The following is a 17,998-nucleotide window of genomic DNA, read 5'->3' as shown; positions in this document are numbered from 1 at the left end:
TTTTCCTGCGAATCATTTTCTTTTTTTAATCAACCTCGTCCACTGCAAAGTTATCTAGTTAACTAGTCCACATTTCACAGCACATTGTGTAAATTATAACTGTGCACAGTACATGGCAAACTATAATGTATCCATACTCATTCTCTCTACTCTATTTTCCCATGTTCCCCAAATCCAGAGAGTGGGGCTCTAACTAGTAGCCTCTGTATCCCCACTGTCTCCAGAGAGCCAATAGGAAGCTGCCTGCCTTTATCTGCACATGTAGCAGAGAGAAGCAACACGTCAGTGGAACACAGTCATTGGGAGTGGCCTACCACAGCTGCCAAGGAGAGGGATATAGATGATATTTTATTTAGTTATGTTGAAGGACACTTACTTATCTGCCTGTGTTGGGGGTAAGGAGTAATCTGACTCTCACCAGATGAATGTAGTGGGATTACATTCATTTGATGAGAGTCAGGTTAGGTAAAGACAGCCTGGAGTTATCATAACAATAGGGGTTTGGGGAGCTGTAATAGTAGGGTTTGTGCTTTGACATGTATTCCTCTCTCTCTCTGCTGCTCCAAAGGAGTCCATCCTCCACACTGCTGTCCTGGGATCAGCACTGCCCCCTTTGGCTCCTCTTGGTTGTGTCCACCAAAGACATCATATATGAAGACTAGATACGTCATCGCGTATTTCAAGCACGTCCGCACAGGTCGGCCATATTAGAGCAGCCTAAACTCTCCACAGACCCTCCGTTACAGCTGAAGTAAAGTGAAGAGTTGAAACGTTGGGATACTTACAAATGTATTCTGTTGCTTTGCTGAAATATTGACACGTGTTTATAAATGTGTAGACTGGGGTAAAACGCCCAGGAGAGTAATAGGCCTATGCTTCCCACTTAACCTATTAGTCCAAAATATTAGATTGACCTACAGCTAATACACATTTTAATCATTGCTGTGCATTACGTTGACGGCATGGATGTATTCATTGCATGAAATTATAGACGACAGAGATGATGTACTGTAAGAGAGATGTAGCCTACAGCGCAACAAGTTAATTCTATCTGGATGGCTTTAGCGTCACGACTCATTTTGAACACAAGGTGGAGCTGTCGAAACTAAAGTAGAAAGTAGACTAAAGTGAACGTTTATTTGTTATTTTACTGAAAATATAAAAGATTACTTTGTGCATTTGTTTATGGGGTCTATGTAATTACCTGAATAAGCCTACTGAATTATATTATACATGATTTTAGAACTATGAACATTATAATATAATGTAATATAATATAATAATAATGTGGATATGCATCACTATGCAGTATCAACATATACTTTCGTTTGGAATTTTTTATACTGTGTAAAAAACCAACCCTTTCGAAAATCGAAATAAATTTGAGGGAATTATGGCCATCTGAAGAGTATACAACACCAAAAACTCACTGCAACTGGTTGAGCCAGCAGGCTGCTCTAACATGGCCGCCATGCGCGGACGTTCGGCTTGCATGACGGGAACGCGGACGACGCATCTAGTCTTCATATATGATGTCTGTGGTGTCCACTCTACTCCACCTGCCCTCGATCCTCTGCTGCTGTCCATGGTGCTGAAGGTCCTGCAGCTCCCTCATGCTGCTTTACTACTGTGATTATGGGATATCGAATCAAATACACTAACAAACAACACTAAAGACCAAATAGATACACTTGTATCAAACTGTGTGGGGGCGGGGGGGGGGGGGGGGGGGGGGGGGTGCATTAAGGATGATTTGATTTTTAATTATTATTTTTAATTAAATTATTTGAATTTGATTTACCCAAAGCCCCCCACCTTTGGGCTTGCATGCCTAAAGGTTGCGGGGTCATTTTCCGATCCTCCCCTGTCTCTCTCTCCCACACGCTTCCTGTCTCCGTCTCACTCAGTTATCTCACATAAAGGCATTAAAAAAAAGAATTTGATTTACTTAGACTCTGATTTTGTGTCTGATTTGGCTTAAACATCAACAATGGACATTAGTATGTGCTGAATATTACTGAACCATGATTTAGATTTGGATTGATCTTTCTGTTCTCATGTAGCTTCACAGCTGGGATATTCTCTCTGTTCATCCAAATAATCCAAATAATGACTTCTGCTGCTTTGGTCATGCTGGGTGTTGTTGGGCTGAAGATGAAGTGAGCTACAGAATCTACACATACCACATTTGAAGTTGTAGCATGACATTACAATTATTACCTCTGCCAAGGATGTTTTTGGTCGCGTTGGTTTGTCTGTCTATTTGTTTGTTCGTTTGTTCGTTTGTTTGTTTGTCAGCAGGATAACTCAAAAAAAATATGAACGGGTTTGGATGAAACATTGTGGAGTTGTTGGAAATGACCAAGAACAAGTTTTACATTTTGGTCGGGATCCGGATTAGGATCCGGACCCAGGAATTTTTAAAAGATTTTTCACCATTGCGGGATAGGGCGACTTTGGACATTCCAGTTTCTAATTCCGCAAAAAGAAGGCAGACTTAAAAGAAAAGTGTAACATAGTCAAATGTTCTTTCAAACAGCTTCCTTGGCCAAGGTGTGCATTCTGTGAGTGTATTTCTAGTTTAATGTTTGAATAAGTCCTGCCCCATATACTGTATTTTCATACTGAAGTGAACATGAACAGGCTCGTAACATAACACCCTGTCTTGCAGTCCTCATAACAAGACTCTCCACAGCACCTGCAGTGAGCTCCAGCAGCAGCAGTGCAGTCATGTGGAGCCTGACTGAGGGAGGTTTTTGTACGGCGCTTTATCACTGTGTGAACACATATTGACTGTTGAGATAGTGTTCACTCTGACAGTAGTAAACTCCTGCATCCTCAGCCTGGACATCACTGATGGTCAGAGTGAAGTCACTGTAATCTCCACTGCCACTGAATCTGGATGGAGTCCAAGACTGGAGTGTGCTGACAGAAGAGATGAGGAGTTTTGGAGCTGCTCCAGGTTTCTGTTGGTACCATGCTAATTTGCGAAATGAATTCCCTGCACCATATACATCACTGCTGGTTCTACAGTTCAGAGTGACTGATCCTCCCTGTTGAACAGCTTTCACTGCAGGAGTCTGAGTCACAGTGACCTGTCCATATGACTCTGTAGAAAAGACAGAAACATCATCAAGTTCTATCACACAGAGACATTCCCTTATCATTCTAGCTGAATATGAAACTAAATGTTTTACCTGTAAAGGAGGATATAAATATCCAGAAGACTATGAAGATGGGAGTCATGTTGTGTGACTATTTCTCCTAAATGATGACAAACTCAGTCACTGTAGAGCTTCTTATAAGAAAACACAAGGACATAAATGTCACCAACGGGAGCCGTTACCCACTCATGCAAATCAGCATACATGCAAATACTTCACCAAAGCAGCATCTACTATGTTGGCTGACTAATTATTACTGATTAGTGTAGTTGACAATATGGCTGACTGCTGGTATTAAAGCAGTAATTACAGTAAGTGTTATGGCTGAATGCAAAGTATACAGTTGCCTTTATTTGTGTTCAACACTCTTAATGTTTTGTCCCAGCTCTAAAGAACCAGTAGCCTCTTGGCCTATAATACTATAGTTCAAGTTCAAGTTTAAGAAGTGTATTGCCATATCAATATACTAACATCAAAGTACATAATGGACAAGATACACCACAGCAAAGCACATACAGTAAATATAAATATAGCGACATAAACAGTAAACAGAAAAAGGGTCCCAGTGGTCCTTGGACAATATATAGGGAAATCATATTATATTATGCAGTATATAATATGGGGAAATCATATTATATTTATTGTATCAAGGTGTCAGTCACTAAAGGTGCTTGAATGACCATTGCATGGTGATGGATGTGGGCCTACAGTACTCTGAGAGAGTGTAAGGGGATGGAAGCTGCTTATGGAAGAGGATCCAGTGTCTTAAGGCTCTTATGGAAAGTGTCTTATGTAACATACATGACCTGCAATGGACCATGTGAGGGGCAGCAGTGCTGGAGAATGTGAAATATAATGGGACACAAACAGGCCTGGACTGGGGGAGCAAAACGGCCCGGGCATTTTTTGGCTCAGACCGGCCCCACATACTGGTAATTAGCGGAGCACTGCCATTCAATTGACGTAACTAATGTCTTCTGACGGAAAACAAACGTCTCTTTCAGGTACTAAAAAAACCACCATACGTGCAGTGACTTCGTGCAGTGACACGTTGAATTGTTTATTTAAAATGAATCTATGATTGGTCATGTAAGCTGGCAGAAAACCTGGAAGTTGAGAGAAGAGAGCCCCTAGCAGCTGGGGATGAACTGGCCTTATCTGCACTCTTCAGTCCAATCAACTCCTTGGACACACACAAAGACAGGGGGGCACATAGGCCTACCTATTCTAATGTTAGGCATATAGACCTTCACTATTGGGTTTGGAGCGTCTTGCTTCAGAAGTAGTTAACTTATGCCTCAACAGTCTGGCTTGAATAGACAAGAACAGATGGATAAATTATTAACTACAAATAATACAATACTTAAACTCAATATCCAAATTTATATTTATTGGTAATCAGGTGTAAAGAAATCCTGCCCACTGTCCATTCCACCAACAAACTTTTTCTGAAGAAGGTCGGATGACCGAAATGTTGAATTAAAGTTTGTTGGTGGAATGGACAGTGTGCAGGATTTCTTTACACTTGAATCACAACCCCACCAGCCCAACCACAGAGGTATGCAAAAGCGTCTTCTTGAAATATTCATTGGTAGTAACAATATTGTGCTTAGTGGCTACTCACTGGCTGGTCTACATAATCACCAACAGCCCCAGTCCACCACAAAGACAGCCATTAGCACATGCACAGTAAATTCTGCAGTGCTCATTTAACACTTAGAGAGTTCATTTGAGTCCATTTGGACTTAAATGAACTCTGTAAGTGTTGAATTAACACCACAACATTTACTGTGTGACTGTGAATATTTTGGCCTTAAAAATGAGCAGAATTTACAGGAGGAATAAAATGAAGTCTCAGGAATTAACCATAAAGTTTAACATTAATCTCCATGTAGCCTATCAAAACAAATCTATATATTTATCACATGGACTATAGAGCATAGGCATATACCTACAAATCTCCATTGGTACACATTCAACTTGGAAAAGGAAAACCAAATGAATGAAATACAGTGCATTTTCTCTGAGACTTTGTCTTCCTCAGGATGTAAAAGCACACCTCTGATTCTATGTGTCATTGTTGTCATAATGTACCTGGCAACTGAATATCATGCATACCATTGGAAAGAGGAGAATGTAAGCTTTCGAATGGTACCCCACATGTCCCAGTTCACAGCCATTATGTCTACACAAACATGCATCAAAGAGTGTGTGGGGGAAAAAACGATGTTTTGTTGAACCGCTATTTGCGATTTCATGGACGTGCTACGCGTTTTTTGCAGGGCTATAGTCTATTATATCTGAGGGGGCACCTGGGCTGGCATATCATATTTCTGGCAAATGCCACCCCCTGCCACCCCTTAGAACCGCCCTGGCCAAGGGCCGTCAAAATGGCATCGTGGGCCGCCGGTCTCTTTTGTAAAAAATATATATATATATATATATTTTTTTAAAGAGGGGCATCGGCCCTCGAGGGGCGTCGGCCCACCGGGAAAATGCCCGGTATGCCAGATGGCCAGTCCAGCCCTGGACTCAAAACCCATCAACTCCATTATAAACTGGTATTATTTCAACATTAATTTAATCCAGCAGTACAGAGAAGCCTGTTGGAGGCCCAGTGGACCCACTCAGGCCCTCTAGTGCAGAGTAAAGACCATCATGTCTGTTACAGGCACACAGGATTCTGGGATATGTGAACTATATAAATTGTGGCTGGAATATTCATGCCTGTCTGTGAGTATTTCAATAGAACTATTATTATTAATACTTGTTATTAATGAAAAGTCATTAATAAATAAATATATTACTGTATGTAAATAATCATGTGTGTTATGATACACCATTAGCAGTGGTCAGACATTCTCTATCATAAATGTGTTGAATTAACACACACACACATACACACTCAAACACGCGAACACACACGCACACAGGCACAGCACCTGCAGTGAGCTCCAGCAGCAGCAGTGCAGTCATGTGGAGCCTGACTGAGGGAGGTTTTTGTACGGCGCTTTATCACTGTGTGAACACTGGGCCACTATGGTAACTCTGACAGTAGTAAACTCCTGCATCCTCAGCCTGGACATCACTGATGGTCAGAGTGAAGTCATTACCAGATCCACTGCCACTGAATCTGGATGGAGTCCCAGTGTGGAGATATTTAGCACCTGTTATCAGAAGTTTGGGAGCTTCTCCAGACTGCTGCTTGTACCAGAACAGACACTGATGGCCTGCAGCTCCTCCATGACAATAGCCAACATAGACAGCACTGCTGGTTCTACAGCTGATGGATACGGTTTGTCCTGGAAGAACAGCTTTCACTGCTGGAGTCTGAGTCACAGTAATCTGGCCTTCACATCCTGAAACACAGACAAAGGTATTGTATAATATATTGTAAATGTTAACGTCCAAATAATTAATAAATGACAGAGTGATTGATGGAATAGATGTAATCTGATTTTCTGCAAATGCCTCTAAATCCTGAGAACAACATGTACCTTGGCAGTAGAGAGTGAGTGTCCAGATGAGGATGAGAGCTAAAGTCATCTTGTTGTCCATTCAGATGTGACAGTCTGAAGTCAGACATGTGCACTACTGAGGCTGCAGTATAAACACTCAGAGGGCACTAAGGCGCCCAGCACTCATGCAAACCACCAGCTGTAGGCAAATCATGCACACAATGACACACGTATGAAATATTACTGTAACTGGTCTGATGATGCAGACTACTGACACCAGTGCATAATTGTCCAATCAAATATGACATAACCAAATATAATTCCATTCCTTGTAATATTTATTATGCCGGTAATCTGATTTCTTTGGATTATAGCAGAATCATTTGGCCATCAAAAGGACATTTATTTTAATTGATCCCATTCATGGATTTCATTTTGGTCCTTATCTGGAGGGAAAATGGTGATTAATGTGTGTGCACTGACTCCCGGTGGCTGAACAAGAGAACTTTGAAAGACGCTCACCCACTGCCACTCCTGGCCGATTGTTTGACAGCACTTGGTGGCAATTCTTTCTTCATGATTATATATATAGGCCTATGATTATACACAGTGTGAGTGTGAGTTTGTGTGTGTGTGTGCGTGCCTGCGTGTGTGTGTGTGTGTGTGTGTGCGTGCCTGCGTGTGTGTGTGTGTGTGTGTGTGCGTGTGTTTGCGTGTGTGTGCGTGTGTGTATCTGGGTGTGCTTCCAGGTATGTGTGCGTGCGTGCTTGCGTGCGTGCCATAGACAGACATAGAGAGATTGCTAGCAGAGAGCCTTGGATATGAAATATATTACACTGTATCCTTAGACTCTCTACTGTTAGTGTCCACCGCTGGATGGGAGTGAAGACCAAATGCCTGAGGACCAGAGTCCATGTGGACGACAGAGTAGGAGAGGCTGAGTAGCAATAGAGCCTGTAGATAGAGACTGAAGGTGTTGGACTGTAACCAGTGGTGGATGGTGGTGGAGTTGTGTGTAATGGGGACTGTTGGTGGATGGTGGTGGAGTTATGTGTAATGGTTCAAAGTGTGTGAAGTGTGTTTTGTGATGAGGACAGCCTTTGGAGGTTATCTATATAGTAAAGAGTGGATGTTGCAGCCAATAATACAGCCAAAATTACTGACTGGGAAGTACAAAATGGTTTAAAAAAAAAAAAAGTTTTCCTACATGAAGCATTGTGATGTGACATTTATGCATCTTAAATTGTTTTAAAATTGTGCATGCCCATGGCAAAATCTTATTTTATTGTTTTAGCTGTAGTTTGTGCTTAATTTATGCAGGTTGTTGTGTGTCTTCTCAAAAATATTTAAGAACACATTGCACACTGAAATGTATATTTAGACACGAATCTGGGTAGAAATACAATTCTGTAAATCAAGACTAAAGCCTAAAACCTGAAACCTGAAACTCTGTGTGCTCTGAAATATTCTACATAATGTATGCTATATTACTGAATATGTTTTCCCAGATTAAAAAAGGAAACAAATGTACAATGCTACAGTGATTCAAATTCAAATTTGAATTCTTTATTAAATGATAGCCCCTTGACATGAACATCTCATTTTCGAGAGGGTCCTGTGTGTTGTTATATCACAGTGTTATATTATGGTGATCTGTTATATTACTCTTTTGCCTCTGACTGATTTTGATGTTTGATCTCATCCTTGTTTACCTCATTTTGTCCCTCTTGTCATTATTCCCCAGGTGACTCTCCTCCCAAACTGACAGTGCTCCCCCCCCCCTGGACACCAGCGGGAGTGCGGCCACGCTCATGTGCCTGGCTAACGGAGGCTTCCCATCCGACTGGAGTCTGAGCTGGTCTGTAGCGGGGAGCAGCAGGAGCGGGGAGACCAGTCTCTGGGGCCCACAGAAGGACGGCCTGTACAGCTGGAGCAGCACCCTGACCCTCCCTCTCCAGGAGTGGACCCAGGACGTCCCAGTGACCTGCCAGGCAACACGGGGCTCCCAGACTGTCACCAAGATCCTGAAGAAATCAGACTGCTCCTAGGCTCTGATTTAATGTCTGCCATTAGCCTGATTTAGAGGGTGTCTGATAGGGACTCATCCTCTCTTCCTATTTTTGTGTGCAGCACTGAGTGACTTTTGAAACTATCCCTTTCATATCACTTGAGAATCTGAAGAGTTTGTTGCATTGTGGTTTTCTGGCGTTTTCGTTTGATTATTCCTTAATAAAGAACTTGAATCAGATTTTAGGCTTGCTGTTGTCATTCATTTTGTCTTTAAAATTGTGAATTATTTTCATATTTCTTTTATCTTACATCAAAATAAGGACCTGGGCCTGTTTTATATAAGTTGTACAGCATGTTGGTTTCATTTATGCATTTCACTGCCTCACAGAATTGAAAGTATATATAACTTTGGAACTGAACGAGCGCTTGGTCTTCTATTAAGGCCTCAAAATCTTAAAAAGGACAATGTGGTTTAACAATGAAAAAATAGATAAAAAGAGAGTGTCAAAAATAGAGTCATTTCCCCTCCTCTACCTCATGCACATGTGTATATCATAATGCATTAAGTAAGATAATCTGATTAAATCTTGTCTTTCATAAAATTATGTTAATATTTACATTTGCATTTGGATATACTTCCACTCTACATCAGGTCTTTATAAATGTAACTTACGTCTACATATTTCCATTCTACACATAAGTGGTCTAGTCATAATACTAATGCCGCCTTTTTGAAACCTGGTGGGAACTCTTGAACATCTGGCAGTAGTGCTGCTCTATTCTGGGACTAGCAGACCCACTCAAGCCTGGCAATGCAAATACTAGTGTCCCCCACGGAGTGCACTGTTTCCTGGGTTACACCTAAAGCCACAAGCTGCCCTGAAACATCTGTGCTTAGTCACACTCCTTCACTTTCCCACAGGTTAACACACACACGCATGTATGCATGCACGTACGCACGCACGGACACATGCACACATGTACAGAGAGAGAGAGAGAGAGAGAGAGAGGAGAGAGAGAGAGAGGAGAGAGAGAGAGAGAGAGAGAGAGAGAGAGAGAGAGAGAGAGAGAGAGAGAAGAGAGAGGAGAGAGAGAGAGAGAGAGAGAGAGAGAGAGAGAGAGAGAGAGAGAGAGACTCAAGCACAGTGCACTATGAAAGCTACCTCCACTGTAATGTTATTACCAGCCCTTCCCAGTTCACTAGTTAAAGTTTAACTAGAGGCAGCTAGACTAAACCCATCTCTTGCAGCCTTCAAGAAACAGTAAAGACTTTCCTCTTTCATGAGTATCTACTAATGATTGAGCTGGCCTAGCCCCAGACCAGACTCTTGACATGATGTGTATGTAGTGTGAGTGTTTGTTTGTACTCTAAAAAAAAACTTTTAACAAAAAAAAAACAACTAACCCTTCTTTGCATCTGCACTTGTTGTTTTTGGCTATGATTATGTCCTCTTTTGAAAGTCGCTTTGGTTATAAATAGTCTGCCAAATGCAATGTAATGTAATGTAATTATCCCTGTGTTTAGGCCTATTCTGTTTCTGTGTACTCTGTATTTCCCCCACATATTGCATGTTACTGATTATTTCCTCTTCCCTGGCACCTCAATGGTTGTACAAGTGCAGGGTCCACACAAGAGGTGGCATGTTGTTCCAGATATCCTCCACTAGGGGGAGATGCTTGATCAGGACCAGACTGTACCAGGCACCATGTGTCATGCTGGGTGGACCAGACTGTACCAGGCACCATGTGTCATGCTGGGTGGACCAGACTGTACCAGGCACCATGTGTCATGCTGGGTGGACCAGACTGTGTGTGTGTTACAATATCAGGGCTTGACACTGGCACCTGACAACTGGCCAAATGGTGGTAAAACTTGGCTTTGGCTAGTAATACTTTCAGTGATACTAGCCAATTTGGCTGGCAGCTTGTTCCTTGGTATGACTGTGACATGCACATTTTGCCCTATATTCTGTTTGCCCCTTATGTATTCATTGTTTGTATTTAAGTTCAAGAAAAGCTGAGCCTGATTTGTATTTGCTTGATATATTTCCTTGTAGAAATCATCTCGCTTTGGCACCACACCTTCTGAGGTTAGACATACACCATCATGATAAAGGAAAAAAAAACATAAGATCTGTGGCTAGTGGAATACCTGAATGGCTAGTGACTTGGGAAAACCACTAGCCACAGTGGCCGGTGGGTGAAAAGTTAATGTCAAGCCCTGTACAATATGCAACCTTGCCTCCTCCACTTGTGCTTGTCTCCTCGCCCCACCTCCTGGCCCCTCCTCCGTGGAGAAACCGATAAAGTTTCCCAGCTGTCAGCCTAGCCACAACAACTTTTGAGGGACTGTTTTTCATTCACCATCCCAATTGCAAATGAGAAGAAGGCTTTACAATTGAGCTTGTGCAAGATATTGAAATATAATGCTGTGGTCAGTGATGTCATCATGACATATTACTTCCTGGTACGAGGAGACAAGCACAAGTGTAGGAGGCAAGGTCGCATATTGTCATGCACTCTGCACCATGTGTCATGCTGGGTGTCTACCCCAGAGTATGTCTCTACAACGAACAAAGGTGTGAACAGATAGGCACAAAGTCATACTAAAACCCCTGCCCCTTTGCCCTACTGGACCCAAAATACCATTTTTGAAAGGTCATTTTGGAAGTCTTTTGTCACAATGTACTGCAGTCTATGTTGACATGATCATCTACAAATACGTGACGACCAAAGGCATGTGATAATAATGTCCTGACATAATAATATGTAGCCTCCATAGAGTAGGAAGGTAACCGGAAGATCCACATGCCCCCTTTGGCTCCTATTGGTTGTGTCCACCGAAGACATAATACAGTATAGGAAGACTAGATGCGTCATCCGCATTCCCGTCGATCAAGCCGAACGTCCGCGCATGGCGGCCATGACACCACAGCCTGCTGGCTCAACCAGTTGCATTGAGTTTTTGGTGACATACTCTTCAGATGGCCATAATGCCCTCAAATTTCCATCGATTTTCGAAAGCTTTGGTTTGTTATACAGTATAAAAAATCCAAACGAAAGTATATGTTGATACTGCATAGTGATGAATATTCCCATTATTATTATATTATATTATAATGTTCATAGGCCTGAAATCATGTAGTTTAGTAGGCATATTCAAAGGTAATCAAATAGATCCCATAAACAAATGCACAAAGTATTCTTTTATATTTTCAGTAAAACAACAATTAAACGTTCCCATGTGGCTACATTCTGCTTTGGGTTCGACAGATCCACCCTGTGTTCAAAACCAGTCGTGGCACTTGGAATAAATTGTTGCGATGTAAATCTCTCTTCCAGTACGTCGTCTGTCGTCTTTAATTTGGTGCAAATGCAATTAATATATCTCAACGTAATGCACAACGGTTAAAATGTGTATTTGCTCTAGGTCTATCTCTATTTTTGGACAAATAAATAAGTGGGAAGCATATTACTCTCCTGGGCGTTTTACCTCAGTCTACACTTAAGTTTTAAGGAGCCCTACCATTTATACACACGTGTCAATATTTCAGCGAAATAACAGTATACATATTTCAGCATCTCAACGTTTCAATTCTTCAGTTAACTTCAGGTGTAACAGAGGGTCTGTGGAGAGTTTAGGCTGTGCTAATATGGCCGACCTGTGCGGACGTGCTTGAAATACGCGATGACGTATCTAGTCTTCCTATAGGATATCTGTGGGTCCACTCTACTCCACTTGCCCTCTCTCTTCTGCTGCTATCCACGGTGCTGAAGCTCATGCACCTCACTCATGCCAATTTCACTCTTCACATATACATTGCATTACATTACATTACATTACATTACACTTCATTGACGCTTTTATCCGAAGCGACTTACAGTTATTTGCGGAGTGTTGGTTATGTAGGCATAGGTGTCATGCTCAAGGGAACTTCAACCATGAAATGAGAGATATGGGGAGAGGTAAAGGAGGGATTTGAACTTGCAACCTTCTGACCTTATGTTCACCTTCCTAATCATTGGGCCACGACTGCCCCCGGTGCCTGAAAGCTGCTTGTGAACACATGTGAACACATACAAAAGGTGTTAAATTTGCTATCTCATTTTTATCTAAATTTCATCCCAAGTTGGAAAATGTTGGGAGCCCTGAGGGTTGGTCTGCTAAATGTGCAGGTGTTGCAGGAATGAACTATTGGGGCAAAGGGCATCAGAATGCAGATATATGATATGCCACGCCCTAAGACAGGGGTGGGAAGCTATGTCTCGAAGGCCGTTTTATCAGGCCACCGATATAATTTTATTGTTATCCAGCTTCACATGAAATGTGCCATATTTTGTAAAGGAATCTCAGAAATTACATTTGTAACACAATTAAGTTATATTCAGATGTCGCAGACAACTTGCCCTTGTCAAGAATAAGAAATAGTGTTAGCTAACATAACTTATGCCATTCCTGGATATTGTAAAGAAATACTGTATATTAAGATGTAGCCTATGTTCTTGGCAAGAACACTGTTTTAGGTAGCCATTCTACGAATGTTGAGTGATCATATGAATTTGGATTTAAAATTGGTCTTTCTTGAAAAGGCTCTGCGGGCCACATGAAATGGCTCAGCGGGCCGCATGTGGCCCCCAGGCCTGAGTTTGCCCACCTCTGGTGTAGAGTATGGCGACTCTGACAGTAGTAAACTCCTGCATCCTCAGCCTGGACATCACTGATGGTCAGAGTGAAGTCACTGCCGGATCCACTGCCACTGAATCTGGATGGAGTCCCAGTATGGAGGTATTTAGCAGCTTTTATCAGGAGTTTGGGAGCTTCTCCAGACTGCTGCTTGTACCAGTTCAGACATTAGTGCCCCCTTGTCGCACACCCTGTCTTGTAGTCCTCAAAACAAGACTCTCCACAGCACCTGCAGTGAGCTCCAGCAGCAGCAGTGCAGTCATGTGGAGCCTGACTGAGGGAGGTTTTTGTACGGCGCTTTATCACTGTGTGAACACTGGGCCAATGTGTCCACTCTGACAGTAGTAAACTCCTGCATCCTCAGCCTGGACATTACTGATGGTCAGAGTGAAGTCACTGTAATCTCCACTGCCACTGAATCTGGATGGAGTCCCAGACTGGAGTGTTTTGGTATAATAGATGAGGAGTTTAGGAGCTGCTCCAGGTTTCTGTTGGTACCAGGCAAGACGAGGATCTGATGTTCCTGCCTGATACACATTGCTGCTGGTTTTACAGTTCAGAGTGACTGATCCTCCCTGTTGAACAGCTTTCACTGCAGGAGTCTGAGTCACAGTGACCTGTCCATATGACTCTGTAGAGAAGACAGAAACATCATCAACTTCTGCCATGTCCTTACATACCCAAGTAATTTCTAGCTGAATATGAAACTAAATGTTTTACCTGTAAAGGAGGATATAAATATCCAGAAGACCATGAAGATGGGAGTCATGTTGTGTGATTATTTCTCCTCAATGATGACAAACACAGTCACTGTAGAGCTTCTTATAAGAACACACAAGGACATAAATGTCACCAACGAGAGCCGTTATCCACTCATGCAAATCAGCATCTATATGAAAATACTTCACCAGAACTGCATCGATGATGTTAGCATTAATTCCAATCAATGTTATGCACAAAACAAATGGTAAGAATAAATAATACTATTATATGATAAACATTTTTTTTTGCTGAATGTAAACTCCAGTGCTGTCTAAAATTGACCACTTGAACATGACCATAGCTCTCTAACACCGAACAAAGCATCACTATCGAATATTGCTAATGAGTGTGTCTCAGTAAGACTTGCGATTTTAAATATAAATAAAAAATGAATGATTTCCATTCAATGACAAAAGATGAGGATCTCAACTCTAATGCATTGTACTGTATGTAATGTGCTGTATGTTCAACTGCTTGTAATGGCACAGTCGCACAGTCAGGCCCAGTGTAGCGTGAAGAGGTTTTTGTACGGCGCCTCTATGAGTCTGTATCACTGTGGTACACGTTTGGAGGAGGCAGCAGACTTGACGTGGGAAGTAAGTTAACTGTTTTAATCATTTTAATCATTTCATTGTTCAGTTTCAACTTCAATTTGTAATAGTGTGTGCTTTATGCTGTGACAAAATTATGTCATTGAATTGCATTGAATAAGCCATTTATATATGGGATTATTAGCCCCATGTATGTGTCTGTTTTAGATTGAGTAAACACTGGACTTACTGTTATTTTGTTTTTTTGACAGATTGTTTTGTACCTTTTGAGGTACAGTGATTTGTGTGCTTTAATAGATAGTGTTAGTGAAATCATGTCTTTTCATGGGTTCTTCAAGTAGAATGGAGGAGGTGGCCTGCACACCTTGAATCTTTCTCTGCAGGTGCAAATGGAAATCACTTGAAAATTATATTAGAAGCGCAGCACTTTTACAATTACGGTCAAGGTTTTAATGTGAAAGCTGACGTTTCAGTCAGTCAGACCTTCATCAGAGCTTTTCATGGGTTCTTTAAATGTAATCTAAAGGGTAATGTGATGTAGCCTATTGTGATGGGTTGGTATGGGTGAAAATATTGTAGTGTTTAATGCACTGTAGGGGGTCGGGAACTTTTAATTAATTATATATACTGTATATACTATGAAAACAACTTGTCCACATTTGTGGCATGACAAAAAAGCTGAAAATTTGATCAAGGCACAAAATGAAGTTACAAATGACTGACAATAAAATAAATATTTGGTAATCTATTGATAATGATATGTCCAAAAAGGGGTAGTAGAACTTGGATCAGTGTTCAATATTTTGCAGTGTGTTGTGATATTTACGCATCATGAGGAGCTTTAAAATTGAGAATACCCAATGTGCACATATTTTTTATTGCATTAGCTGTAGTTTGTGCTGAACTTATCTTCTTGTATGTCATCTCAAAATAATTTAAGAACACGTGCACACTGCAAAACGTGCTCTAGAACAGAAATCCGACTAGAAATCGAATCCTGTAAGACAATACTAAAGGCTGAAACCTGCAACCTAAACCTAACTGTGTTATCTACAATAATCTTAGAGTATTCTACTAAATTTCCCAGATTAAAAAGTACCACTGAACACTAATGATCTGTTACGGTATATTGGGTGAAGAATTAGTCTTGTGTTTCTTTCCTACTATGTCACTGCTTTTGATGTGTTTCATCTCATCACCTTGCATCTCATCACCTTGTCCCTCTTGTCTTTATTCCTCAGGTGAGAAAACCCCAAAACTGACAGTGTTGCCCCTCCTGCACACCAATGGAAGTTCGGCCACGCTCATGTGCCTGGCTAACGGAGGCTTCCCGTCCGACTGGAGTCTGAGCTGGTCTGTAGCGGGGAGCAGCAGGAGCGGGGAGACCAGTCTCTGGGGCCCACAGAAGGACGGCCTGTACAGCTGGAGCAGCACCCTGACCCTCCCTCTCCAGGAGTGGACCCAGGACGTCCCAGTGACCTGCCAGGCAACACGGGGCTCCCAGACTGTCACCAAGATCCTGAAGAAATCAGACTGCTCCTAGGCTCTGCTTTAATGTCTGCCATTATTCTGATTTGGAGGGTGTCTGATAGGGACTCTTCCTCTCTTTCTCTCTCTATGTCTGTGCAGCACTGAGTGACATTTTTAATCATCCCTTTGTTATTCTTTCATATCATTTGAGAATTTGAAGTGCTTGTTACTTTGCGGTTTCCTTGCATTTTGACTATTTCTACAAATAAAGAATATTAATCAGATTTTAGAGTTGTTATCATTATTTTGGTCTCTCAATACAGAAGACCTATTGGTTGTACTTCACTGCTACTCAATGATGAAAGAACAAAAAATTGGTAAAATAAATAAATGATTAAAAAAAGTACCAAGGGCTTAGCTTTTCACATACTCAAAATCTTGAAAAGGATCGGTTTAACAATTACAGACATATAAAAAAAAACCTTCAGTCATGTCCTCTCCACTACCTCATTCAAATGTGTAGGCTTTATGACAATGCATTACAACAATCTGGTAAGACCTTGTCCTTCATAAAGTTAATTTAATATTTACATTTACATTACATTGATATGATGTAGGCCCACTTCCATTCTAGGTGAGTTCCTTATAAAAGATAAGTTTTACTTCTACATATTTCCATCATACACAAGTTGTCCGCCTTTTTGAAATCTGGTGGGAACTCTTGAACATCTGGCAGTAGTGCTGCTCTATTCTGGGACTAGCAGACCCACTCAAGCCTGGCAATGCAAATACTAGTTTCCCCCACAGAGTGCACTGTTTCCTGGGTTACACCTAAACTGCCCTGAGACATCTGTGCTTAGTCACACTCTTTCACTTTCACACAGGTGAACTCCACATGCACACACACACATGTACACATACACAAATGCACACAACCACACAGTGTCCTGTCTAAAAGCTCCCTCTAATGTCCCTTCCCTGTAGGTGAGTTCAAGTTTAATCGGTATCAGGGATGAACATTTAAAAATTGTTCCAGTATTGCTTTATATATTAACTTTGTTACAGATGCATACAAGTGCGCTTCCCAGTTCACTAATTTAATATGATTTAGGAATGATTATTACCATATTTTCAATCATTTCTTAACAGGTACGTGCTCTGTATTTCTCCACTTATGCACAGGGGCGTAGCACCACATTTGGGGCCCTAGGAACAACCTCTTTCATGGGCCCCCCTGAAACACACACACAACCCCCCACGCGCGCCTACCTCCTGATATCGTCATCCTTCATGCCTTCCTCAGGATACCCCTCTATGCTTTCCTCTCCTTCACTTGAATCATCCTCACCTTCAATATGACAGAACAGACATAATAAAATTATAAACTAGTCCTAATTTTTCACATTAGGCTACCTTATGAGAAGTAGGCCATCATATGATGACTTTTAATCACTCCATCACTATGATGTGAGGGGGAGGAGAGGGACTGGTAAATCTCTCTTCACAATGCTTTTAGCCTAATATTTCGTGCACTACGGACACAGACATTGATATGTTGAACTGAACTTTCTTCAATGTGCATCGCTGAACAGAAACACATGACGAGACGAAACACATTCGTTCACTTGCACTGGCCTGCACGCACGTCACATTTGCCCGGTTAGTTGGGGTTTGGGAGAGCAAGGAACAGAGAATCAGCAGCGATTTACTGGCAGAAGCTGACTTTGAAATGTCGCTTAAAACCTGCTGTAAAGCAGAGTAAATAGAACAAAAGTATCGCTGTTTGGATTTGATGTCGTTATTCTCAACCTTATAAAGTCAGGGCACCCCGAAGCTCGTCATTTCTTTGAAATCATTATAATTAGGCTACTCTGCATATAGTTTCAGATTTAAATTACC

At 41.5% G+C, this 17,998-nt stretch overlaps 6 gene segments (V, D, J or C); 3 read left to right on the top strand and 3 right to left on the bottom strand.

Moving 5' to 3' along the window:
• LOC134443158 (immunoglobulin kappa constant-like) overlaps positions 1-17,998 on the top strand; it is a 43,514-nt gene that overhangs the window by 14,999 nt on the left and 10,517 nt on the right.
• Positions 147-3,246, bottom strand: LOC134443116 (Ig kappa chain V region BS-5-like). The segment is given in 3 exon segments: positions 147-253; positions 2,855-3,109; positions 3,198-3,246. Coding segments are annotated over 3 exon segments (411 nt in total).
• Positions 6,192-6,748, bottom strand: LOC134443154 (immunoglobulin kappa variable 3-15-like; the record flags this gene model as incomplete). The annotated part of the segment is given in 2 exon segments: positions 6,192-6,523; positions 6,662-6,748. Coding segments are annotated over 2 exon segments (393 nt in total), but the record flags the coding sequence as incomplete, so codon positions are not given.
• On the top strand, positions 8,434-8,670 carry LOC134443166 (immunoglobulin kappa constant-like). The segment is given in 1 exon segment: positions 8,434-8,670. A coding segment is annotated over 1 exon segment (237 nt).
• Positions 13,619-14,108, bottom strand: LOC134443156 (Ig kappa chain V region K29-213-like). The segment is given in 2 exon segments: positions 13,619-13,947; positions 14,037-14,108. Coding segments are annotated over 2 exon segments (378 nt in total).
• Positions 15,877-16,386, top strand: LOC134443159 (immunoglobulin kappa constant-like). The segment is given in 1 exon segment: positions 15,877-16,386. A coding segment is annotated over 1 exon segment (237 nt).

Source organism: Engraulis encrasicolus, unplaced genomic scaffold (assembly GCF_034702125.1).
Source record: "Engraulis encrasicolus isolate BLACKSEA-1 unplaced genomic scaffold, IST_EnEncr_1.0 scaffold_28_np1212, whole genome shotgun sequence".
Classification (NCBI taxonomy): Eukaryota; Metazoa; Chordata; class Actinopteri; order Clupeiformes; family Engraulidae; genus Engraulis; species Engraulis encrasicolus.
The sequence above is the reverse complement of the archived record's forward strand: the minus strand, read 5'-3'. Positions and strand labels throughout refer to the sequence as shown.